The sequence below is a fragment of the Dipteris shenzhenensis genome, chromosome 16 (assembly GCF_047967505.1).
Source record: "Dipteris shenzhenensis isolate YYH24624 ecotype China chromosome 16, Dip_SZ_1.0, whole genome shotgun sequence".
In the NCBI taxonomy this organism is placed as follows: Eukaryota; Viridiplantae; Streptophyta; class Polypodiopsida; order Gleicheniales; family Dipteridaceae; genus Dipteris; species Dipteris shenzhenensis.
In genome coordinates, this window is record NC_141611.1 from 54175148 (window position 1) to 54201494 (window position 26347).

The window sequence follows — 26347 nt, forward strand, 5'->3', positions numbered from 1 at the left end:
GGCATGCTTCTGACGGAGATAGATGCCACCGAGCACATGAAGGGGTGAACATAGAGAACTAAGGCAATTCGCTTGAGTTCCTCTTTCTATGGATAGAAGGCCTATTCAGCCTGGAGGCATACCACTTAACCAACCTTCATAAATCTAAGGCCTGCAACTCTTCCTATGGATCAACTTAGAATCAACCATCAGCAACCACACATGAAGGTGGACATTAGAGGTTGTCTCTCTATGCACACATGTTGATAGATGGAGGCCTGGAGATCTTGTTCTTCCGAGTGGACATCCTGCTTACCCAATTTATGAAGCTAACCAAGTGGAAGAACTTGTGTTGGCAAGGGAGCAAACTTCCATTATCTTGTACAAATGAAGGCGGAAGCCTTCGAGATGAGCCTTCAATTGATGCATTAGAGCACTGTCAGGTAGCTCTTGGAATGACTGAAGGTCGGGCCTCCAGTCTACGACATCTTCTGGCGGGGATGAGGAAGGGGTCGGGGGAAGATCATCATCGAGAATTGGCATGGGTTCCTCCTCTACCTGTCCTGTGGTGGCAAAGTCCATGAGTCTGTCAAGTAGAATAGCCGGTCACAACAACATGATGTTGAGAGCTTCGTCAAGTAAGCCGATAGGAGTGTTGGGAGGTCTCATGATGTGCGGTGCTGGTGTTGGATGCATGGGAGGAGTACTCATGATGGTTTGTGGGGGAGGGAGGGGCAAGATGAGATTGGCAAGTGGTTGAGGAGATTTTGCAGGAATCCATTCAGCCAACACTGGTGTATGGATGTGTGAACTAAATAGAGAGTAGGCATATTCGTTGTAGAGTATGGACAGAGAATAAATATTTTTATCCTCCGTGTAGAGCGCTGATAGGATGAATAAGGCTGAAATAGAAGAGTTGGAAAAAGAGATTGAAGATCTATAGTTTCTATAGACTAAGTAGTTCTCCATCGCAAAATCAACTATGGCCAAGGTCTACCTAGTTCAATAACACATTTAGGTGAGACCACATCTTTTGAATACTCACCAGTATGTTGAGAACATGTTTCAGCTTATTGAGCAAGTTATTATGAAGAGATTTCAGCAGCTTGGTATTCATAAGAGAGTTCTAAGTATGAAGAGATATTGAAGAGGCACTGCAGTGGTACTTCTGCATTTTGAATATTCAACATCGAGAGGAACCAAAACTTGAAGATGAGATTTAAGTTCTGATTCAGAAGATCGTGTACTACCAAGAGAAGACTATTTGCAGATTATGAAGAGGAGATGGAAATGCAGAAGTAAAAAGAGAAGCGTATGCAAGAGAAAGAGACAAGAAAAGATCCAAAAGAGGACTTCTGCCCATTCAAGCACATAGGGTTGGCAAGAAAAAGGAAGAGAAAGACTACCACCGTGCAATTGTATGCACATTGATGGATGCAAGGAAAAGAACAATTATACTAGACAGCAGCAGGATCTACTTAAGAGGAACATCTTACTTTATCACTGAAGATAGAACGCCCAAGCAACAAGCAGAAAGACGCCAGTCCTACGAAGCACGCAAGAAGAGACAAGAGGCAAAAGAGGACACCACCCTCTAGGGACACGCGGCTCATGGGACCCAGAAAGAACTCAAAGTAATGTTTTGGAACTGCAGAGGTTTCCCCTGGCAGAAGGGAGCAGGGCTTAATGATGTGCTTGAGGATGCAGATGTAGTCTTTCTTGCAGAGACATGGGAGAGGGATACGCATAGACTACCTCCAATCAATGGATACATAATACATTCGATATGCCAAACACACACTGGTACAAGAGGGCAAGGAGGAGTTGCATGCTTATACAAAGAACACTTACAAGATAGTATTAGCATATGCAAAGATGACCCTTACAAACGATTCATCTGGATCATGGTGAAAGCAGAGCCCCTACCAATTTTCATAGTTGGATGCTACATACCGCACTCGGGGTCAACATACTATCAACGATATGATAGAGATGCATCAGATCCATACGGAGACTTATGCTCAGATTTGGTGGAATTTAATTCCAAGGGGAGAGTATTGATTCTAGGAGACATGAATGCACGCATTGGGGACACCCAGTTTCAGTCACTTACAGGACATGAATATGACAAAGATAAAGAAATTGAGATAGACCCCAAGTGGCAGAGATACTCGGAGGACAAGGAAGTAAATGCACATGGAGAGGCATTGACAAGCCTGGTGAATGGGCTTAATATGATAGTGCTGAATGGATCAGGCCTCTTTCCACATACAAAAGTTCCAACATGTTTCCCAGCTAGTGGAGGGTCAAGTGTGATAGACTACGCCTTAATTTCACTAGATGCAGTACATTTGGTACATGATTATATAATTGGCCCAAAATATCCAGAATCAGATCATACCCCCCTTTATCTCAAAATGCACATACCTCATTCGGCAGAAACTACAGCCCAGGCAGCAAAGAATTGGTCTTTTCGGATGGACATAGACAAGAGGGAGGAGTATGCTGACACCACTGATGCTCTTATTAAGAATGTTTGCAGGCTGAACTGGAGTGAAATGAAACAGGCTTTACTCTCAGCTGCACATACAGTCATGGGACAGAAAAAGATCAAGAGAGTAAGCACAAAGGGTTTACCACAAAACAAATGGTTTGATGGTGAATGCATAAAAGTCAGGCTGAAAATTAAACAGATGCCAAATGACTTGCAACGTAAAGAGGCTGAAAAGCACTTCCATGCACTTACTCGGAGAAAAAAGAGGAAATATCAGTTAGACAAAGAGTGGCAAGATGCCATTGATTTTGCTAAGAACCCGAGAGGAACATGGAGACAAACTAAAGGGAGATCAAAAGAAATCATGGGAGACTTCACAGATGAGGAAATGCTCCAATATGCCAAGCAACTTTACACCCATCCACATGCCTTACCTATATTCACAGACATAGCTCACTACAATAGCCCACATATTTTCTCTTTGGACGATGTGAACGAGGGCTTGAAGAAAATGGCCAATGGAAAAGCAGATGATACATTGCATATAAAGGCTGAGCTACTAAAATGGACAGGGGACTACACACGAATATGCCTAGTCTCTTTGCTTAATGATGCAATTGCCAATGGCTTCCCCCCAGAGTGGCAAGAAAATTGGATAAAACCAATATATAAAGGTGGAGATCGTAACCAGCTTTCCAATTATAGAACCATCATGGTGGGATCCACCATGGCCAAGCTCTTTGGCACAATCATTGAGACAGAACTTAGTATATGGGCAGAACTAAATGGTAAGAGGGCCATCGGACAAGCTGGTTTTCGAAGAAACCATAGCACTGTGGATCACTTGGTCACACTACGGGTTCTAATGGAAGAGAGCCGGTTGCAAGGAAAGCCTCTCTACTGTTGCTTCATAGATTTCAAGAAGGCATTTGACACAGTGCCTAGAAACAAGTTGGGGGAAAGAATGGACCAATTAAGAGTGCCAAACCACTTAAAAACAGCAGTTTTCAGATTGTATGAGAGGGTAACTTGCCAACTCAAAGGCAGAAACGGATTGTCAAATACATTCCACAGTAATATGGGGGTTAAACAGGGTTGCCCTTTGTCACCAACATTATTTGGACTATGTATTGACAGATTGGAGGAGTTGGTCAAAGAAATGATGCAAGAGCAGCAGCTAGAGGGCCCTGAAATATGTGCATACACCGTACTACTGTTGTTATATGCAGATGATGTTGTCTTTTTCTCATACACAGCAGAAAGTATGCAGAGGATGATGCCCATTCTACACAAGCTCTGTGCAGAGAGTGGACTCATGGTAAATGCCACCAAAACTAAAATGATGATAGTAAAAACAAAGCAGCCTGCAAACACCCCAAGTATTATGTTCAATGAGCAGGAAATTGAGAGGGTAAACACATTCAAATACTTGGGAATAGATGTGCCAGCAAATCATAGATGGAATGATTGTGTCCATAGAAGGATAGATGCTGGGTGGGGAAAGTATTATCATTTTGAAAATGACTGCAGAAATAGTGACACTAAGAGATGGAGCATCAAACGGATTCTATTTGATGCATATGTGGTGCAAACAGTGCTATATGCAGTAGAAGTATGGGGAGGAAGCATCTCAGCATCAAAATGGAATGATATTGAAAAAATACAGAAATCATTTCTAAGACGGCATCTAGGAGTCAAAATTACTACACCGTACTCAATCATGCTTATTGAGACTGGTACAAGGCCCATTGAACTGAGAGCACTACGAAGGGTTTTCAAATATGTGAAGAAGGTCAAGAACATGGGGTGACAGAGATTACCAATGAAAGCATGGGAAGCAAGTAAAAGGCCTCAAAAGACAAACAAAAGCAAGATGTTATCATCTGGTTGGTGGCAAGACATTCAAAGATGGTTCCAAAGATGGAGAGTAACATCCTACCTTGAGATGTCATCCGGGGAAATGGATGAGAAGGCATTTCATAAAGCTTTGTTGGGAATATTGCAACAAAAATGGCAATCAGCTGAGAAAAGGGCTAAGTATGAGTACTATTGTACACATATCAATCCCATCTATTGGGACACCTACTCCAAGGAGGAAGATAATGCACAAAAGTACATAACTATACCCATACCTGCAAATGCAAGAAGAAGTATTGCACTCATCCGCACCCGATCACACACTTTGGAGGTAGAGAAAGGTGCTTGGGGAGATGTCTCAAGGGAACAAAGATTTTGCAAGTTATGTGACCAAGAACAAGTAGAGACAGAGGCACATGTCCTCCTTACATGCCCACGATATGCATGCATAAGGAGGGACTTTAACAACATTACAAAGGAACACGACACCCTCGCAAGCTTGCTTTCACATACCCATATAGCCACTCTGGGCAATTTTATTGCCAAGATTCTTCAATATCGGGAATGTTGTATTACTCAATGTATTTCAGAATAGTTGTTTTCCTACCCCTTCCATAAAAGAAGGGAGACACTTGTATTGTGATTTTCATGGGTCCCATGGGTCGGTTTCTCGGCCCCCAGAGGACGGTAATACATTCTTCTTCTTCTTCTCTCTCTCTCACACACAAGGGCATAAGCATTAATCTGCACGCTATGCCTTCATGAAGCATTTTTGGTATGTTGCTCATACACGTGATGCTTGCAAAACATTCTATTCAACGTGTTGTATTTCGTTTATCGATGTGTGACGTGTGCGTTTGAAATGCTAAGGAGCTTAGGAAGATCTAAACGGTTGCTGCTGCAATGGCTAAGTATGTGATAACTGTTTTCCAAGCTGAATTATCACCTGTTTAGCTACACTACGCCCAAGAAACGAAACTCGCACAAGCAGGGAGGTTCCCGCAGCAATCGATTCCAGCATGCTAGAGTGATAAATACAGTTGGGTATTCCCGCCCTTCTTGACTTTAAAACAAGAAAATTAAAATGATACGGTGCGATTTATGAGCCTGGACCTCCATTGTCTTCTCTCTTCTTCTTTTTTTTAGGCCCAGGGGATAGTAGCCATAGATGCATCACTTTTGACCATGAGGTTCAAGGGCTTATTCGTTCACCAGCCATCAGGACTCCGTGGTACTCAACCGACAAATCTCTCTCTCTCTCTCTCTCTCTCTCTCTCTCTCTCTCTCTCACACACACACTCGGCAGCAGACAGACGCTCATACTGTAAGAGTACCTTGGCACCGAAGCTCGCAGACATGCGAGAGGCACGGACGCCGCCACTGCCAGCGCCGATGGTGAAGAGGTCGTAGTCGAATTGGTCTGGGGAGGGACCGTCAGGGACAACATTGGGCGAATCGACGAGCATCTTACGAGACATGGTGTGTGTTTGTGAGCGATCGAGAGAGAGAGAGAGCAGCGCCGACGGAGGGATAGAAGGTTTGCTAGGGTAGAGAGAGAGCTATGGCGATGGAAGTGGAAGTAGAAAAGCCCACGATGAAAACATAGGAGCGCGCACGAGAGCAATTTGTGTTGCATTCATTCATTGCAAGTTTGCCAATAGCTCTCCTCCACGTGTCGCCACCTTAACCGCGCATTGAGATCAACTTCTTACACGTGGGCGAGTTTCCCCTAGAGAGAGTAGACCACAAATGATTTTCTCATCCTTGTTACTTAGGCGAATTAAGCAAGGCAGAAACAAGTCTCCACCATTCATGTCCACAATTCATGTATTAGGAACATCACCACCATCAAGGATCACAACGTGTTTTGCCCAAGAGTGAGGCTAAATAAGCTGCCTTGATTGGCATGCATGCGCTTCACCAGCTTGGAGCGGACTGGGAGCCACTGGTGAAGCGTTTTCCAGAGCATGAACTTTGCCTTCCCCACCCTTCTTCCACCAAGCCTGGCCGCCAACCCTCCCTGCTGGTGCCTTGAGATAAATACATGGGATAGAACCTTACATGTACTCAATGTATGAGAACACCTATTCAATGGGAACATATTACATTTAATTGATCATTAACGCTTTTGTGTATTTTTATAAGTGGCTAAGGAGAGAGAGAATCATTCTTAGTAGGAGATGTAATCTACATAGAAAATAAAAGGGAAAATGAAAGAGAAGAAAAAAGAGGTAAACAAAAACTTTTATTAAAAACAAAAGGAAGGCATACTTAGCAAGCAAAGCAACACTTATGTCGTCATCAGTGCCCAAGCATAAGTAGCTATACTGGGTTTTTAAAGACCTGCGGAGTCTCTTGGGCAAACCCAGTGCTTACTAAAATACGTCAAAAAAACACAAGTGAAAGAAAACAAGAAATAAAGAAAGGTGACTAAGCAGAAATATCTTCTAATTTCTCAATTTTCATGGTGGACTAGCTCAGAGTAATAACATTACTACAACCATATTTTATATGTTGTTTCATTCAAATTTAAGAGAGTGAAAGATCTAAAGCTAGAGAGAGAGGGGGGGAAGGGAGGGAGGGAGGGAGGGATTGACCCGAGAGAGAGAGAGAGAGAGAGAGAGAGAGAGAGAGAGAGAGAGTATGTATGTGAGGGTGGAGTAAATGCGGCTTGCCATGGGGAGTAACTATGGCCGCCACACTTCTAACACATGGAAAGAGAGAGGGAGGGATAGGGTGATGGAGGGAAAGGGGGGGGGGGGGGGGGGGAGAGAGAGAGAGAGAGAGAGAGAGAGAGAGAAGAACCATTAGATTCATACCATGAGTATCTTGTGCTCTACATGGAGTCCTTGTTTCTTTGTGTTGTCTAACAGCTCATTTTCCCAATGTCCTTACTTGTTTTAAAATATAGATGACCCAAACCTTAGCAAGGATGTATAAATAATCTATCTATTTGTTTTAAATGTGACATACAATAAAAGGAAAAAATATTGATTGAAAGCAAACAAGCACACCTTATCATTGGCCCACCCTCCTATGTTGGGGGGAGAAAGGAGGCTCGGAGCAAGGCCGGGGAGAGGGGCGAAGGGGGGGGGGGAGTTAATAGCAATTGTGTACTTATAATATCCCCATATTTTAAATTAAAATTTTTTTGACATGATTGTTTAAAATTATAAGCTTGTTTGATATAATTGTTTAAAATCATATCCTAATGGCTCTCACCTAATTCCTCCATTAGTTCGCTCATCTATACTTCCCATCTATCTATTCTAAAGGCCTTTAACCTCAAGAAATTATGTGTAAAGATGGAGTTCCCAACTAAGTTAAGGCCAAAGGGATAGCTTCAATTTCATGCCAAGGGGGGACTTGAACTCAAGGCATCCATTAACTGACTCATGAGATCTTACTACTAGGCTATATAAAGATTTTCGAAAAGAAGCAAGAGTAAAATTGTACCCTCATAAATAAGAGGGTAGGGGACACTCCCCTCATAAATAGAGGGATGTCCTCCTCCCCTCCCCCACCTCCTCCCTTTTCCACTAATTAACCAACAAATTTAATTCTTTTCATTTTCAAATGGGGGGACCTGTTTGTATGCATTAATTAGACTGCCTACTGCAATTGTGGAGGATTGAAACTCTGTGAATTTTCGTGCAATTTTTTAAACAAGAACTAAGTTGTGTGTTTCACATTGCCATTTATCGAGATCTTTAAAATATCATTGGCTTTCTCTTTTGCATCCAAAGGTGCGTGCTTTACTACTCTACTAGAGGGTAATGCACATGGGCACTTGTGCATTCTTGTTCATGTTGATGATACATGTTCAAAGGTTGAATTAAAGCTATGTTCTGTGTACTCAAATAGATTAATTATTACAATGATAATATTCTTGAAAGTCCCTCATGTATGTAAACTACATGTAAGCCCCTCATTTTAAAAATCCCCCTTTGTTAACAAAATACTATACATTACATGTTCATAGTGTGACCCCTTGATACTCTTATTTGTTTCATTTGTTGGGATGCATATAACTCTTTATGTGGCTAGGTGCACTTTGTAATCTCACATGTAAAATTAAGGAGTAGCCCAATTGAGCACTATAACCCACATGTCTCTTTCATCTTTTTTAAAAGTAGAATAACCTTTTCTGAAGTAGCTAGTATGTCAATTTCATTATTTGGAAGGTGTGCAAGCCCCTTGCCCACTTACTACCATATTCGTACATAGAGTGCCCTATGCTTTTGTGGAATTGCCTTAAAAGTTTTGACTCCCATGTATTAGTTGTTTCTTGTTTTGGGTTGCATTTGCTTATGATCATCCTTGACATGTGCGTCACACATACCCAATATATTAATTCTCAAATAGAAAGGCATGATTTTTTTTGGGTGTATGTGAGGCTCAATACAATGCTATTTGTCAAAAGATTTATAAAATTTCTACATTCAAGGCCTTTTAGAAACATTAGCTAGACTAGGCCTAAAAAAGGCTCACAATGGGAAGTTTTGGATAAAAATGTTTTCCATTAAATTTCTCTTGCCCACTTCTATTATCAAGACCATAAATTCAACGGTCCATAATTTTTCTTAAGATCGTCCTTGATGTGAGCATCACGCATTCAATTCCCAATATATTAATTCTCAAATTGAAAGGCATGACTTTTATTTGCCATATTGTTTCAAAGCACTTCTCCTTGTGTAAAAGCAATCCTCAAATAAAAGGCATGACTTTTGTTTGCCACAATGTGTAAAAGTGTTTCTCCTTATTTGTTACAACATTGGAGAGCTTCGCTCTAGTTCACAACATGCCTACTTTCCATAGGGGTTGGATTGTTTAAAAGCTATAGCACTTGTCAATGGTATCAAGATTTTTTAGAGCTAAGGTGTGAAGTGTCTAGACTTTGAAGGTGGGGGGAAGCGACAGAAGGCTAACTGGAGATAAGTAGCTGCATGCACACCTCGCACCGTAATGATGACGGGGGGGTGAGAGGTTCTTTAAAGAGACCTAGGTGTAGCTCGTGTCCATAGGAGGGTGAGATGAGCAATGCGAGCGAGGGTGATTCCAGCTCCTCGAATGAGGAGGAGCTACCCAATGATGAAGCCGACGAACCTAACGCAATATCCTATGCTAAATACCTCGCTAGGAAACTCAAAGCTGGCTCAACCCCATTGGAGGTCGAGGAGGCCAAGCGTATCTTGCTGGATGAAGTGGTTCAAAACTGGAAAAAAGGCACCTGGCCAGAGGTGGTGCATATCTTTTCTTTACCAGCAGGGTCCCATCGATGGAAGGGCTCCAGCAATTCTTGGCATACGAGTGTGATCTCGTAGCTAGTGCCAAAGGTTTTTTTCTCTTAGGCTTTCTGTCGGAGGCCCTTAGTAATGGCATGTTAGGAAGGTCCTATCACTTTTATGGAGCTTCTGTCTTGGTCTTCCCCTAGTGCACCTCATTTTCAATCGACAAATTTCTATAGCACAACTATCCGGTGTGGGGGGAGTTTCCCAACCTCCCCCCTGGCTCGGTGATGCATTGGAAAGGTTGACGGCGCCCACTGGGTAGAATCTTGTTTACTCCCCCATCCGCCGCGAGGTCACTAGTCAGAAGGAAGGGTGCTTAGGTCTAAGCCTAGGTCGTGCCAAACTTCATCCAAGTACGTCTCGCGGATGGCCTTTCGACCATTCAGCAGGTACGATTTGGGTCGTTACCAGATGCTTGCTTCGTCGTCTGTAAGTAGAGGGCCCACTTCACCAAATTAGGCCTGATGCGAGCGGTGAATACATTGTTGGCACGAGCGATAGTGAAAGCTGCGGTTAAGGTACCCTCAGAGCAATTAGAAAACATGCGAGCAGTCAAGTCTCCTATTCGCGAGGCTACAGTTGATGCTAGAGAATTGCATCCGCATGAAGAAGCTCGACTGGAACCATGGTAGGTTGTCGGGAAAAAAAGTAAGGCTAAGATTGTGGAAGATCCTGATAGTTCTATCATTGGATTTTCGGATGGACAGGTCATGCACAAGAAAAATCCAAACTTGGCAGATGAGGTCACCACCTCCCAGTTTCCGCCTAGTAAAAAAGGAGATAACAAGCCCTCTGAGCAGTCCCAGGCAGACGTCAACCCCCGGATTCAGCAAGATGAAGAGCTCCTGGAAGCCTAGTCCCCTTGAGGATGGCAAGTCGGAAGCTCCGCAAGCTAGTTACGAAGCACTGTTCCATCACCCAAGGGCCTATCCAAAAGAATCAAGGAAGCGGCAAGGAGGGCCGTTTCAACTTCCTCAGAGATGCATACAGAGCAATCGCGCACTGAGGTCAGATTGGTTAGGAGCTCAGTAGTGTCTGTGATTTCCTAGAACATTAGGGGTTGCTGCCGTAGGTTGAAGCAAAAAGTCTGTATGTCGGTAATTAGGAGGTTGAAACCTAAAGTCGTGTTGTTGCAGGAGGTTAAGTGTGATGCTGAGGATGTTTTCTGGCAATCCTGTCGAAATCTCAATTTTGATACATTTGTTAATTGTTTGTCACGAGTTAGGGGGGTCTCCATTGCTTGCTCATTCATCACTTATAGCCCAAGAGTTGTTTAGGGATCATTCGGGTTGGGTTGTAGCTGCGTAAATAGTCATGCATGGCTTCAAGATTAACGTAGGGTCAGTGTGTGCCCCCAATTCGCAATGGGAAACGTCTGAGTGATGGTATCTTTTAGGTTGTCTCATGTTGGGTGAGAATTGGTTGTTAGGTGGGGATTGGAATGTCACAGAATTCCTAGAAGATCGATCCCATCCATCCCGTCCTATTTCGGGGTCTGAGAGAGAGGCTTTGTGATCAACTCGGGCTTAATTGATTGCAGATAACTTGCCCAAGAAGGCCTCGCCGAGTCACTTGGAACAACAAGAGAAGAGAAGACAAATTTCGAGCGGCACGCCTTGATTGTTTCTATGTCTCTAGTGATGGATGGTGGCTCAGGGAACCTTAGAAAGGCATCAAATGTGCCTCTCGGACCATGTGCCAATGCATTGGAGTTTCTGCGTCACTTTTTTCATAAGCCGCCCAAGAGACTCCCCATTTCAATTCAATAATGCCCTGTTGAAGTCTAATTTGGTTTGCATGGAGATCAAAAGAAGCTGGGCGGTCGTTGATCTAGGGCGGCTCAACCCTTGCAAGAAATGGGACGTTGCCATTAGGCGGGTACATAGTAAAGCCATCGACTTGGATCGCTCACATAGGAAGGCCAAGAAAAAGTCCATGGTGCCAACACTGAGATCCGCAAATCCCTCAGTGCGGTTGTGGCGGCTTCACTAGAGGGTGTAGTCTTGTCTACATTAATGGTTGACATTGAAGCAACGATGCAGTTGGAGGACCTCAACGAGGCCGAATTAGCCATGGTCAGAAGCGGGCAACGGTGGATCCAAGTAGGTGATTGCCCCTCTAAGTTCTTCTTCGAGTGCATTAAAAGGAAGTGAGTCAAAGAATCAGTCGACAAAATCCAAGACCAGATAGGAAATATAGTGTTAGACTATTGGCACATTGCAGACGTCTTCCTAAAGGAGCTTAGTTCCATTGTGGGCAAAGAGGCGGCTCAAGACGCTAGTTGGGAGGCGGGCATCAATGAGGTCCTTGCAAGTGTGAAAGCGAGAACACTTCTAGAGCTGAAGGAAGCCTTAATGGCTATGACCAAGGACAGAGCCCCAGGACCCGATGGCATGACAACCAAATTCTACCATGAATTTCATGTCCAACTTTTGCTTAAAGGCATCGTTCTCTTTGCAAGTCTTGAATCTACTTGGTCACTTGGTGGTTTGCATTGCCCTGTTGCTCATGAAAGGATTTTAAAACATCCATAGCATAGTGAACTTCAATGGTAGATACGTTACCCACGATCCTTGCACTTGAAGCCGGTTGTAGTGGAGATTGTTGATAATCTGTAAATCCCTTTGGTAGTGTCATCATGACCGTCTCCAAATCCTCATCACCTCTTTTGAATTGCTTGTTGAGTTTACTGACCTGCATCTTTTTTGGGATTAACTTTGTCTTTTTCGTTTTCTTGGAGTCGGATGTATTGGCCAACAGTTCTTGTCCACCTATGGGAGTATCCTAGAGACTATGTGCTAAAGATTTGCTAAAAAACTAACATGTTGGCCTTTTCAGTGCTATAGTTGATTGCCTTCAATGCTTCCACTTCTTTCCATTTTGCTCTTTCTTCCTATTTATAATGTTTAGCCTTTGTTATCTCTTCCCGGTGTTGCAGAGGCATGTCTTGAAATCTAACAATTGTTGTCGTCGATAAGGATCTTGGAACTTGTTGATGAAGAAGTAATTCTTTGCTGTCTCTGTAGATTTAAACTCCTTGTTCATGTTAGCCTCAACATATTTATTGTAGGAGAGCTCTTCTTTTGCCAGTGGGAGGTTGAAGACTTGGGAAATCACTATTGGATTGACCATGAGTCTTGCTCTGATCATGCCCACCATTTGTTGGAAACGCTCATATTGTTGCATTGCATTGGGTTGAGACTTCCAAACATTCCATGGCCTTGAAGCTGGTCTGAATCATTTATTCCTTGGCTAGGGGCATAAGTGCCTCCTCCTCTGATTCCTTATTGCTTGGTGAGGCAATTGCAATGAGTTCCGCATCTATGATGTCCTTCTTGCATAGGCTTTTTTGCACTGGTGTCGGCCCTTTCTTCTTTCTTATGGTTGCTTCAGCTATGGCGGTGTCGTTGAGAAAGGCTAATTGCAAGTTCTCCTCTCCCGTAGTTTGAGAATGGGTGAGTGCAAGGGAGCACTTAGGTGCCATGTAGCCACATGTGAAGTTCTTGAGAGTTGAGTGTGACTTCGGTGAGAACTGCAAACCACCTTGTGTGAGCTAAAGTGTTGTACGTATTGGAGTTGTAGTTGGTGCTTCCTCTAGTAGAACGTTGCACGCAGCTCTAAGTGGCGAGTTGGGAGCGGTGAGGTGGCACAATGTGCGTGCCCAAATCGCATGAGACGGCTTGCTTATCTGGAGTTCGACTTGATGTTGTAAGATCAGTGGGGGGTGTGATGATATTGGAGTCACGTTGGCATTGGTCAAAGCTGTTTGGGGAGCTTGGGTGCCGTTGTTGCAAAATCCAATCGGATGCATCGTGAATTCTTTATTGATGAGGGTATTCTATTTGTTGGGTTATTTCTTGTTGTAGTCGTATTGTAGCTCATCTTTGATCTTCAAAAATTGGATCGGGATAGAGCATTGAATCCGTTCATGAGGCCTATCTCTGTGTTGTGGCACATTTTTGTGAAGCTTTGGCTGGTAGCATTGCGGAGTACATCTGTCAACCCTCTGATCTTTGGTAGTGTCAGCTAACTGGCGGATGTAGTTTCCGCTTCTAGCTGGTATCTGTATCATAGATATTAGAATTTTATTTTGATGGAAATTAGCATAACCTCCTACACTTACTAGAGAAATCTTCGGTGCTATAGAATAATAATAGCAGATTTTCCACCTTTCTTGTACACATACAAGTTAGCATCCGAGGCACATCTTTTGAAGTTTAATTTATGAAAGAATTTGTCTATGCGTTGGTACCATGATCTTGGGGCTTGTTTCAGCCCGTACAGAGCCTTCTTCAGCTTACATACCTTGTTCTCAGAATGGGGGGCCTCAAACCCAAGTGGCTAAGCCACGTACACCTCCTCCTTGAGGTTACCATTCAAGAATGCTGATTTAAAGATCTATCTGGCGAGTCTGCAAGCAATCAAAGAAAGATTGCTGCAGAGAACGCTTAAAGAAAGCAAAAAAATTGGGACCACTAAAGACTTTACAATTGTGGTCTATTTATAAAGTCCAAAGTGCCCAATAGCGAGCCCAAACAAAAAAATAGCCGCTATTGAAGAGAATCCAGAAATTGCTGAGAAGACGGGCAATGCCAGAATAAATGAGGCATAGTATCCTTAGAAGCTAGACACCGATGACATAAAGTAGGAGCAATGTGCCTACGGACCAACAACTATCCAGATGGAAAAATTCCCAGAAGCAGTCGCCATAAAAAAACCTATTGCTGAAGTGGAAGCTTGTATGCCTAAAGTTCCCATTGCCTTTTCCTCCACCACTTAGCTGGCCGATTCGATTGCCTAAATAGAATTACCCTTTTCTGAAACCCAGGGTTGAGGCAAAAGGATTTTGTATAACGTAGGCACAGTAATCTGAGATAGCCTCAAAGGACGAGAGGAGGACCCAAGGGAAGTCAGAGTCCAATCCTCTAATCGATCCTGGAGTTCCAAAGGGGGAATTGGGACCAAAGGTGAAAGCATACAAGTGATTTGCTGCCACAAAGTATGATAATGAGAACCCAAACCATATTGTGTGGCTGCTAGAGAAAAGGGAAGCATAGAGCCATTACCATGAATAACATCAGCAACAATATTGATCCCTTTAAAAGAAATACAGTAAGAATGGCGAGGCTCCTGTAAAGCAAGCGGAGGCTGAAAAACTTTTGACCAGTGAATGCTTTCAATCTGCAAAGAATTACCCATCAAAGACTGTCGACCATGCCATTCCAGGTGAGACAGAATATGCTTCCAGTCAAGAAGCAATTTGGAGACCATAGGGCAAGCCATGCAAAGTGCCATCAATGCACCCAAACAAGGAATCCCACTGAGCGAGTTGCCAATGACCAAAAGCAGGAGTACTGATATGTGTGAGCAGTGATTGAATCATGAGAGCCTAGGACTGATCACCTTTCAGAAATTGTAGCAACATTTTTCCCCTGTGAGCAAGGATGTGCATCTGGATATTAGTGATATTCAAACCGCCATGCATCTTAGGGGAACAAATTCGATGTACTGAAAGCAGTCTGAGACTTTTTCTGCCATGTTTGCGATTTTAATCCAGTTCCAAACCATGGAGAGAATCTGTAGCCACTAGATGATCAATGTATTGTAGCATAGGACGAGTAGCATGTTGAGAGTTCACGCTCAACATCATATGATCACGTGTGCATAGCACCATCATGTGATCATGTGTGCATAGCACTAACCTTATAGAGTGCTATAAAGGAAAGGGTTAGATCCTCTAACCCTAACCCTAAATGGGTTTGTATATATTCTATTTTTTCAACTAAATCTAGTGTACAGTTAGTCATTTGTGGTGTGCTCTCTAGCTGTGCTCTCTCTCCTCATCTCCACTCTTCTCCTCTCCCCTCTTCATATTTTGTCATGGTATGAGAGCTCCCTTGCCTTCCGCTGAGGCATTGCGATCCACATGAGAGAGAGTGAGAGAGATTGTGAGATTGAGAGTTCTCGAGTGTTCTTGTGAGAGTTTACTTCCATAGAGAATTTTCGTTCATTCGAAAAATTTCCGTCCATAGGATTTCCGTTCATCTCTTTCGATAGTTTGTGAGAGATCTATTGAATGAGATAGAGTTTTTCGTTCATTCTTAATGTGAGAGAGATTTCTTCTTTTTGGAGTGAGAGAGGATTTCCGTTAAGAGTTTCTTGAGAGACTATGAGAGAGATATATATATTTTCGTCATAGATTTCCGTCATTGTGATAGAAAGAATTGAGAGAGAGATAGGGATTTCCATCATTGCCTGATTGCTCCGCAAGCACTATCTTCAACAAGCCAAATAGCTTCAACAAGCAAGGAGGAATGCAACTCCTATAGCTAGCACTAGCCACACAAGGCGGCTCATCCTCAAGCGACGTCAAGAAGATAGTCTACAATGACCTCTCTAGCCTCGACTCAAGCAAGGCCATGGGAATGTAGCTACACAAAATCAACTCCAATGACAAGCTACTCCAAACGGCATGTCCAATGGCTCTTCCATCTACACGCGACCTCTCTGTAGCACCTCGCTCAAAGCTGCCATCAACGATTTCTGACGCCGTCTTGCTCTAAAGGCGGATCTCCAGCGGATTGCAGCAAGCTCGCAGCTCCAGCGACCCATGCAAAGCAGCAAGAGGCTTCTCGACTGAGGCATCGAGACTGAGGCGCGGCTCCTCATCTACAAAACAGTAGCAACCTCCTGACTGAGGCGTGGATCTACCATCCACAGATTTTACCTATCTGAACGACTACGACTCTATAGTAGCCTAGACGATGACCCCAGCGCCAGGCTATCAAGCCAGATCAGCAGCTCTTACAACGACTCGGATTCAATGGCGACCACAGCAATGTGCAAGCCACAAACAAATCGGCCCGAATGCCCATCAGCCTGGCAATGAAGCAACAGCTCCAAGTAGCAGTCGCATAGCGGCCAACGTGACCTGCAGCATAAGACTAAAGCTCACGGAGCTCATAGAGCTCAAGGGCGGACTTCAATGACCACAAACAGCGCTCACGGCGGTTGACCTCCATAGCTTCTCCAATAGCGAGCCAACGTGCTCCTCAGCCGTCCGTCTTCTTCAGCGGACGTCTTCTTCTCCATCGACGGTCGCTCGAAACTCAGCAAGCTCAAGGTTCTTCCCAAACGGAATCTTCGTCAGAATCTTTCCTAGATTTCGATGAACTACAGCTTGACACGTGGCCTTATCTCCTTATCTACCACGTCAGCCGCGCTTACCATGTCAGCAGTCTTCTTATCTGCCATGTCATCTGCGCTTGCCACATCAGCCTTATCTGACACGTCACGCAGGCCACATCAGCAGCCCAGCTCAGTTGCCACATCACTTGTGCCACGTCATCTGCCATGTCATTAGTGCCACATCATCAATGCTACATCATCTGTTGACATCATCTGTACCACCTCAGCATAGGCTTCACTGGCACACCTCTTTCTAGGCACAGTGCCACATCATCACTGCATGTGACCCATAGTGACACATCATCATTGAGCACCATTTGCACTCCTTTTGCTCCTCCACCTAGATCAAGTCGTATCTCTTGATCCAGGAAGAATTTAAGGGTGCTCCAAAAGGGAAAGTCGCTTGTTTTTTCGTGCTTTACGTGCTCGTCACATCACGCGCACATTTCGGTGCAAGTTATACTCACATTTTAGCCTCGTCGACAAAACCACGTCCTTCATGCACATTCGCCTCTACATTGACGCATTTGACCCATCACTTAAAAAGAACAAAAGAAAATGAATTATTTGTTGTTCTTTCATCGATCGACGGTTGGTATAGATCTAGATCAGAGTAGACTAGATCGCGATAGAGGGGACGCTTTGAATTTCCCCAAGTTGCCAATCTAAGCCATGCTCGAAATTCTCGACTAGTACCTACTCGGAGTCAATCCATACGCTCACATATGGTTTCACATCATTACATTACCTGAAACCTCACGTTCATCAATTCAGTGAGCAGACTTCAGAGTTCAGAGGCATTGTAGATTGTTTCAGTAGGCAAATAGCATTTGATTTCACACACACATGCTACCATTGTAAAGCCTATTTGGCTATCTCACGGCATCGTGCACATCATTTCAGCCTTGTAAAGCCTCTTGGCTATTCTCGGCATCATTGCCACAAGCCTTGTAATACAAATCAGATTTTATAGATTGCAGTTCTATCTTCACCGACGGTTCAGAGATTTCACTTGGCATAGTTAGTGTATTTGCAGTTGATTCATACAGAGATTTTCACGACACTTTTGAGTACATTTCTTGCACCATGTCGACTAGCAACCTCAATATGGAGGCATCTGCTAAGTTAGACAACTCCAATTACAGTACATGGAAATACCGAATGGAGACCATTCTTGTACTTCAGGACAAATGGGAGTATGTCGATGGGTCTACACCTAGACCATTGGCTGATCCAGCCACAAGTAGCTCTACTCCATCTGTTGTCACAGCACCAACAACGGGATCTACACCTACACAGACAGCTAGTAGCAGATCCTGCGATTGCCCGAGCTCGGGCAGAATGGGATAAGAAAGACAAGTATGCCTATCATCTGATCAAGCAGAATGTGCAAGATGTCATGCTAGGACAGCTCAACATAGTCAAGACATCGAAAGAAGCATGGGATATGTTCGCATCTCTCTATGAGTCCAAGAACACATCTAGGATTCTCACCTTGAGAAACCAAATCAACCAGAGTTTTCGCAACATCAGCGAAACCGTTCATGCTTATGTACTCCGCCTAAAAGACTACAACAATCAACTTGCAATAGCAGGAGAGACTATGAATCCCACAAAAATGGTTCAAGTCATTCTGAATGGATTAGGAGAGGGATACGAGAATCTAGTCCAGAGTATTGCCATTCAACGGCAAATTTCGACACTGGAATAACTTCAGTCAATCCTACTTGGTGAAGAACTCAGGACTCAAGCTATTCAAGCACGTAAAGGTCATTCTAATGATCAGGCATTCACAGCTTTAGACAGAAGCAGAGGCAGATCATATCAGAAAAGTGGTCATCATCAGCAACAAAATCAAAGTCAGCATCAACATCAACATCAGCATCATCCTCAGCAACATCAGAATCAGCAAAGAGGAAATCATTCCAATCAAGGAAGATTCTCAGGATGGGGGAATGCATCTACCAATGTGTCAAACATTCAGTGCAACTACTGTCACAAGTTTGGACACTATGAAAGAGATTGCCGCAAGAAGCAGTACGACCAAGGCGATTAATCCAGCAGTAATCGAGGGAATTTTTGAGGCAGAGGAAATCATCATGGTGGACATTCTAGTCACAGTCATTTTGCAAATGAACAAGGAAATATGTTTCTTGCAAGCGAGGAAATGCATCAGACTGATACAGTGTACCCAGACACTGATTACAACCCCAAAGAGGATTATAGCTATCAAGTCGACCAAGTGGAACATGATCCTTGGTATATCAACAGCGGTGCATCATCTCACATGACAAATCATGAGGAATGGTTCACAGAAATGAAGCCATCAGAAGGTCAGAAGAATGTCATCTACACAGCAGACAATACACTGAATCTGGTTCAAGGGACATGTGTTATTCCTATGAACAATTTCAATGGTACAAAAGGATTGGTGAAAGATGTGCTCTATGTTTCGAAGCTCAGCAAGAACCTTTTGTCAGTAGGTCAAATGACGGAACACTATTATCGAGTCACCGACGGTGATGAATGCACTATCAGAGACAAATCCAAAAGATATCAGCTAGTAGCAAAAGGTGTCAAGGAAGGACGCTTATACAGAATGCTAGCTACAGTACCAGATAAGCATGCCATGTTAGCTCAACTGCAACAGATGCCACTATCTGCAGAATGGCACAAGAGATATGGTCATGTTAATTTCAAGTACTTGTTAGATCTCAGGAATCAGAATATGGCAATTGGGATTCTGAAGCTACAATTTCTTGGAAAAGTTTGTGAAGCATGTTGCTTCGGCAAACAAAAGCGAACCAACTTTGTTAGAAATACCTCTCGTGCACGAGGTATTCTTGATTTGATACATACAGATGTATGGGGTTATGCCCAGACCTGCAGCATCAGTGGTTCACTTTACTACTTGACTTTCATTGACGACTATAGCAGATATTGTTGGGTCTACTTTCTGAAAGAGAAATCTGAAGTGTTTTCCAGATTTCAAGAATTTAAAGCCATGGTAGAAAACCAGACAGGCAGAAAGATCAAAGTCATGAGATCAGATAGAGGAGGTGAATACATGTCTTCAGCATTCATGAACTTTTGCAAAAATCACGGCATACGAAGACAATTCACATGTGCAGATACTTCTCAGCAGAATGCAAGAGCTGAAAGGAAGAATGGGACTTTAGTAGATAGTGCTAGAGCAATGCTTAGTGAAAAGCATCTTCTGAATCAGTATTGGGCAGAAGCAATAGCCACTGCAAACTATTTGCTTAATCGGCTTCCTATCGAACCGATACAGGGTATGATTCCTTATGAAGCATTCACTGGACACAAGCCACACATTGGGCATCTCTGCATATTTGGTTCCATAGCATATGCCCACATACATGATGATCATCGCAGGAAATTGAGGCCATCCTATCTTGGAGATTTCCATCTACCACAGATTTAAGTGCATATGACAATTCCCATTTAGTGAAGGGAAGTTCCAGCTCCAAGGTCTGAGCTTGAGAAAGAATTGGATGGACATGCTGTAAAAGAAGCTAACGTGCAGACAAAATCTCAGGAGAAGGAAATTCCACATGCCCAAAATGGGAAGAGAAGTACTGCACACAAAATCAGCAAAAGTTCAGAGTGAGATGATGACCAAGAACCATGAGGCATTCGAACCTGACAAATATTTACAGCCTATTGTTTGTAATGGAAACTTTTGAAAAATTGCTTTGAAGAGTAGCCTTTTTCCAAAAAATCCCTTTGTCGATGTTGGGTTTCCCATTTAGCAAGCTTTCTTCTACCATTTGATTGGAGGAAAAATTTGGCCTGACATAAGTGCATGCTTTCATCAAGCTTAGTGAAACTCTGGCAAGTGAGTTTAGCATGCACAACAGTCTCCCGTGTGGCTTGCATAAATGATTTACCATAATACCGAATCACAGCTTGCATTCAAGTAACAAAAGCCTACCATGCATAATCGAGATCGAAAGCATCTGAGAAGAGAGAGGCTGAATGGCATCAGAAACCATAGCTTTAAAATCAGCATGTTCTAGATAATTGTATTCACCAACAAAAGCCTTCTGCAAGGCAATCCGTCATCAGGAAAGTCATGCATGGAGAGCCTTAACCAAAGAGGTGCATGATCAGGATACAAAAAGGCATGATCAACCCAAAGTTGACAAGTAAAGGCATCACAATGCTGCTGATCAATCTGATACCATCTGTCCAGACATGCATGATAGGAAAAGATTGAGCATTGTGTTGAAAGGTATAGCCTGGGGGTGTGGGCTGTAATTGCTTCCAAAGATCCACCAAATGTAGTTGAACCAAAAAGTCAGACCATGCCTACTGTTCAAAAGCCAACATATGAGTGTGGCCCGAAGTATTACCTCCCGATGCTAAAATCACCACATATGAATGCATAGTGTCTCCACGGATAATTATGCATGGCATCCCAAATCAACGCTCGACCTTTGGAAGATTGAGAGGCATAAACCGATGCAAATTCATATATTTCTCATTGAATCAAGCATTGCATGATAATCCATCTACCCTGGCGATCATTGAGAGCCACAACGGGCTGATGATCATGCCTCACCACCAAAAAAGCTAATCGAGAGAAAGAGTGCTCTCCAGGATAGAAAATATCATAACCAGCAAAATGTCCTATGTGACTAGCATACACGTGCTGGTTATGTTCCTGCAAAGCCACTATGTCTGGCTGCAACAGATGTCTGATATATATCCACACAAGTTTTCACTTTCTACGATCACACAGACCCTGTACATTGAGTGTAACGCATTTGATGTGGTCAAGCATATTTACAGATATAAGACAAGTATGTACAGCAAACAAACAAGCTGACTATTTTTGCATCTCCACCTCAAGGTTAGGGCCTCTGCCCTAAGAAGAAGAATCAGCTTGAGGAGAAGACAAAAGAGCAGCAACTTCCTCTTCAGGAAAGAGGGTACGATTTGCAATGACTGCTGCCCAAGTCAAACCAATTCCATAATTTTCAGCGGGGGTTGCCCTATGAGGATGCACTATTCCAAGTCCTGGATGGCAAAGGTCTCCTAGAAGAAAGAACTTTTCGAGGAGTTTGCCATGCTTCATCCAAATTTTTGCCCTTCACTTGAGGTTGAGATGCTGAAGGCATAGAAAGAGGAACATGAGCATTTGAGGTAGCTGGGGCTTTGCCTTTATCCTAGAAAATAAAAAACTGTTTGACCCCTTTGTTTTTCTCATCATGGAAGAGGCATTTAAATTCTTACTTGGAGGCGGGACTGTTTCTGGTTACACTGGTAGTTTGGGCACTTGAGAAGGGCACTGTGAAGCCATATGCCCAAACTACTTGCTTTCAAAGTAAGCTCCTGCAAACAGCCCCCATTTCAGCTTGTAAAAAGCACTCCCCATGGAAACATTATTAACAGTAACCGAATAAGAAGCCAAGGTTGGATTATCCGTGTCCCACAAAATGCAAAAGCGATTCGAATTGCCATTTGGTCTCGGTGGACAAACCACCTTGCCAAGAGAAGCTGCAATTTTTGGCAATAGAGACGCCATGCACTGAGGAAAATCCATAACCTCTACCCATACAGGGCAGCGGTGTCGAATCAATGCTTGATAATCCCTGGTAGGAGACCAGGGCAAGACATGTACCATCTGCTGGCCATAGAAGAGTGGATAGTGCTTCAGGAAAACATGTCCGTGCTCTTCATCTGCCATGATGATCTCAAAAAAACCTCTCGCTGCATAGTGGACTTTTTTGACATAATACCCACCTAGGGTTCTAGTCAACCAATTGCCCACATCTGTAGCAGCAGGCATACGTCCAGGAAAGAAAATAATAATGGCATGCTTGGCGTATTCCTTGACAGAATGAAAGATGTCATCTACCTCAACCATGATACCTGTAGTGGGAAGTGGGCCATTATTGACTATATGATTCCAGGATAGGCACTGATCCGCGAGGATCAGCGCAAGTGGGAGTATGCTATGCAATCAAAGATGAATTCCCTATAACCAAGTGCAAATTGCTCCTAAAGACCAATCAAAAATAACATTTTCTATAGAATGGGGTATTTTTACATATAGAGTCATGCCATTCAGCCTTGGTAATGCCCCACTCGGCCACATTCCAGCGAGTCATGTTCACAGTATTCAAGTCATTTTTGAATAAGTTTTTACAGGTATTCTTGGATGATTTGTGCATTAATTCAAACAAAAAAGACCACTTCAAATGTCTTGAAGCAGTACTAATCAAATGTAGGGAGTATGGCATCTCCCTAAATCCAACTAAATGCCAGTTCATGGTCACCCACGGAGTTGTTTTGGGACACATAGTTTCTCAACATGAGATTGCAACTGACATGGACAAAATCAAAATCATCATGGAATTGCCTCCTACAAATTCCAAAGGTGTATAGGTCTTTATGGGACATCCCGGCTATTATAGAAGATTTATATTGTGGTATGCCATGATAGCTAAACCACTTCACAATTACTCCAAGGATGGCATCAGGCTATGGCCATCTTCAATGCATTGCAATACCACAACTTGAAGACATGGATTGCAGCATGGTGGACACAAGAATAGTGCAATCATACAAGGAAAAGATTTCAAAGGATGTGGGCATGGCAATGAAGTTTAAATTTGGCTCTGAATGGGTAAGGTTATCTTGGTTTATGCCTCTGCACATTTTTGCTTCTTGTTTTTATAATATCCAGATGCACAGAACAAAAACCATGTGGTCATGCAAGTGCCTACATGAGAATGCCCTTGAGGAATTTCTTGGGGTGAATTGGGAAAGCAAGTCAGGTGAACAAAAGGGTGATCTATTTTAATGCCATGTATGTAAGGACAATGTGGTTGTCATGTACCACATCTCCCGCCAAATGTTATATTTTGCTTTCCAATATAGGAGATGAAAGAAAACAGGTGGCAATTGGATCCGCCTTGACTCTAACGACGATGATAATACAGGGGTAAGTTTATGTATTGGTTCTCATTTAGGAGATGTCAAGAATGTGACTGTCACATCACAGTGGATTCTCAGGGATGTGCGGGAACACCTATTGGTCATGGAGGATGGCATGTTTGAGTCCTTTCACTTTACCTTAAATGGTGAAAAGGTAGGAAAGCGTGAAGAGAAGCGCATGCATAGTGCCACTTTTATCCCTCCTGCAATATTGGAGATTGTAAACAATGTGGGGTGGAACAATTGTGGATTTTGACATTTTTCAATTAATAGTGGTGCAATGAATTTTAATCCTGAATATTTCTTCCATGCACAAACTGTACTACCTTGTATGAATGATTCTTTCAAGAATAAACTTAATTTTATTAGCCATCGCCTTCACTATTACTTTGTAAATATAGCTCGTGTTACGAGGAGGAGGTTTGTAATCTTGTTAAGATTCTTAGGAATGAGCTTTGTGATGCCCATGTTTAGCTTTTGGGGAAGTTTACCCATCAAACACCATCAATCTTTTGGGAGCCCCCCTATTCTAATCTTCAGTGCATTATCACATCTAGCTTCGTGTTCTTTAATCTCTGCTTGGATATCAGACTTACTTGCTTTGTTGTCCACTCATTTGGGTATATATAGGTTGTAAGTTACTTTAGTTTCAAAGTTTCACTATCATAGCCATAGTTCTCCTAGCTATCAAACTACCATGGATTCTGTTAGGTCTGCCTTCCATGATTTCATCTCCTGTACTTTATTAGTTGATAGAGAGGAGGAGTTATTTCTAGTCTTTGATAAGAGCATAGATGTCCTAGGCACCTACTTGGGTGCCCGAGACGATTTTGAAGACCTCATTAAGTATATGCAAGACCACATCGCGAGTTTTGCATATCAACTTGATGAGTCTACAAAAAGATGGGTCCCAATTTATTATTTGAAGTACTTGTTCAATCAAGAATCCAGGTTCGTGAAGCGTTTAGATCGCTTTCGAGCCCAGCTCACATCCCTAGCATGCGGAGTCATCAGAAACACAGGAAATAGGTTCCTATCCTAGGAAATGATCTTTATTTTCCTCCTCCAGGAGGGACAAATGGAAGAGGAGGCCTCGAGCCCTACCCCTGCCCCTGCCCTTTCCGATCCTCTTATTTCTGTAGATGAGCCCAACATCTACAATGAAGAGCCCATAGATGAAGAAGCTGAGGAGCGGGAAGCTGCATTGGCCCTGGAAGTGCTCGAGCGACCTCAACCCCACTCTACTTCTCAAATTCCATCCACCTTGGGACCCACCTCTGTTGACCCCGCAACGGTGATATGGTTTCTTGCTCCCCTTCTTGTCGATGAAGAACAATACCTCTTTCTCCATGACATCGAGGTTATGTTTGGTCTTCGGGAGGATGAAGCTCTTGGTATCCTGTGTGGCTATGAGGTGGACACGACTATGCAAGAACCTAGGTTTTTGGGAGTAGATGATTCAATAGAAGAGGTTCTTGCTTTAACACTGGCCAAAATCAAAGATGTAGAGACATCAATCTACTCCGACCTACATGATGTTCCAGAAGAAGCCTCCACATCTCACTCCGGATAGTAGGAGGCCTCTGGATCCATCCTCATTGACAAAGAGGAAGGGATTGAGCATGACGACTCTGTAGTGTGGTAAGAAACTATGAGCTTTGAATTTCTTCTCTCTTGGTATTTTGCTTTAACGGAATTCTAATGTAATGTTGGACTATTGTAGGAGGCATTTGAGGTCGACCTATTCTCATCTCGGCAACGCCTTGTTCACAGTAGCTTCGGCTGAGATCACTCATTGGCACATTACCTTGGCCAAGCAAAAGGGCGCTTTGTGTGGTTATCCACAAAAAGGTTTCTCCACATGGCACTGATTACCTCCTGAAGTGCAAGGCCTTGTCACGACTGATTAGTCATGTTGACATCAATCGCAATGCTGACAAGGTCATTTTGGTGAACTGCATGGCTGCCCTCAATGCTTTTGGAACCAATTTTCAAGGTATGGCATTGACGGCAGCAGCCATGTCCCTGGCCAGCAAATGATAATAGCATTGACTCTCTATCGACTAGGTTTAGAGCTAGGAGTGTATTTGGGAATTCAAAGCCCGATGTTCTCAGTGTTTTAGAGAAGAGAGAAAGGCTCTAAAGCCTTATTGTATACAACTTTTATTTTATATATGAATACATATATACAAAATTTATTTTATACTGTTATTGTATTTTGTAACTTTAATTATTGTTGGCATTAATATTTTAATTCACTATTCTATTCAAAAGCATGCTATCAGATACATTTTTGTGCAATAATGGTCATTTTTGAGCAATCCAGTAAGAATCTCATCGTGGCGCAGAAGGCAAATGTGTTCAGCATCGTGCGAGGAGCTCAGAAATGCCAAAACCCGCTATGGCGCGTATGAGGCCTGTTTGACTCGAGTCAATTGGGTCAAACAGGCCTTATACGCGCCATAGCGGGTTTTGGCATTTCTAGGCTCCCCGCACGATGCCGAACACATTTGCTTTCTGCGCCACGGCAAAAAAACATAATTTGACCACTCAAACTCACACTGAACTTGCA

The 26347-nt window shown here is 43.1% G+C and overlaps 1 protein-coding gene across 1 annotated transcript in view; it reads right to left on the reverse strand.

Moving 5' to 3' along the window:
- LOC147893134 (glutathione-disulfide reductase) overlaps positions 1 to 5933 on the reverse strand; it is a 147235-nt gene extending 141302 nt beyond the window's left edge. The window contains exon 1 of the mRNA XM_087387095.1: positions 5665 to 5933. Within this exon, the coding sequence (XP_087243221.1) occupies positions 5665 to 5808 (144 nt within the window). The 5' untranslated portion in view covers positions 5809 to 5933. The remainder of the gene's footprint in view (positions 1 to 5664) is intronic.
- Between the last annotated feature and the right edge of the window lie 20414 nt (positions 5934 to 26347).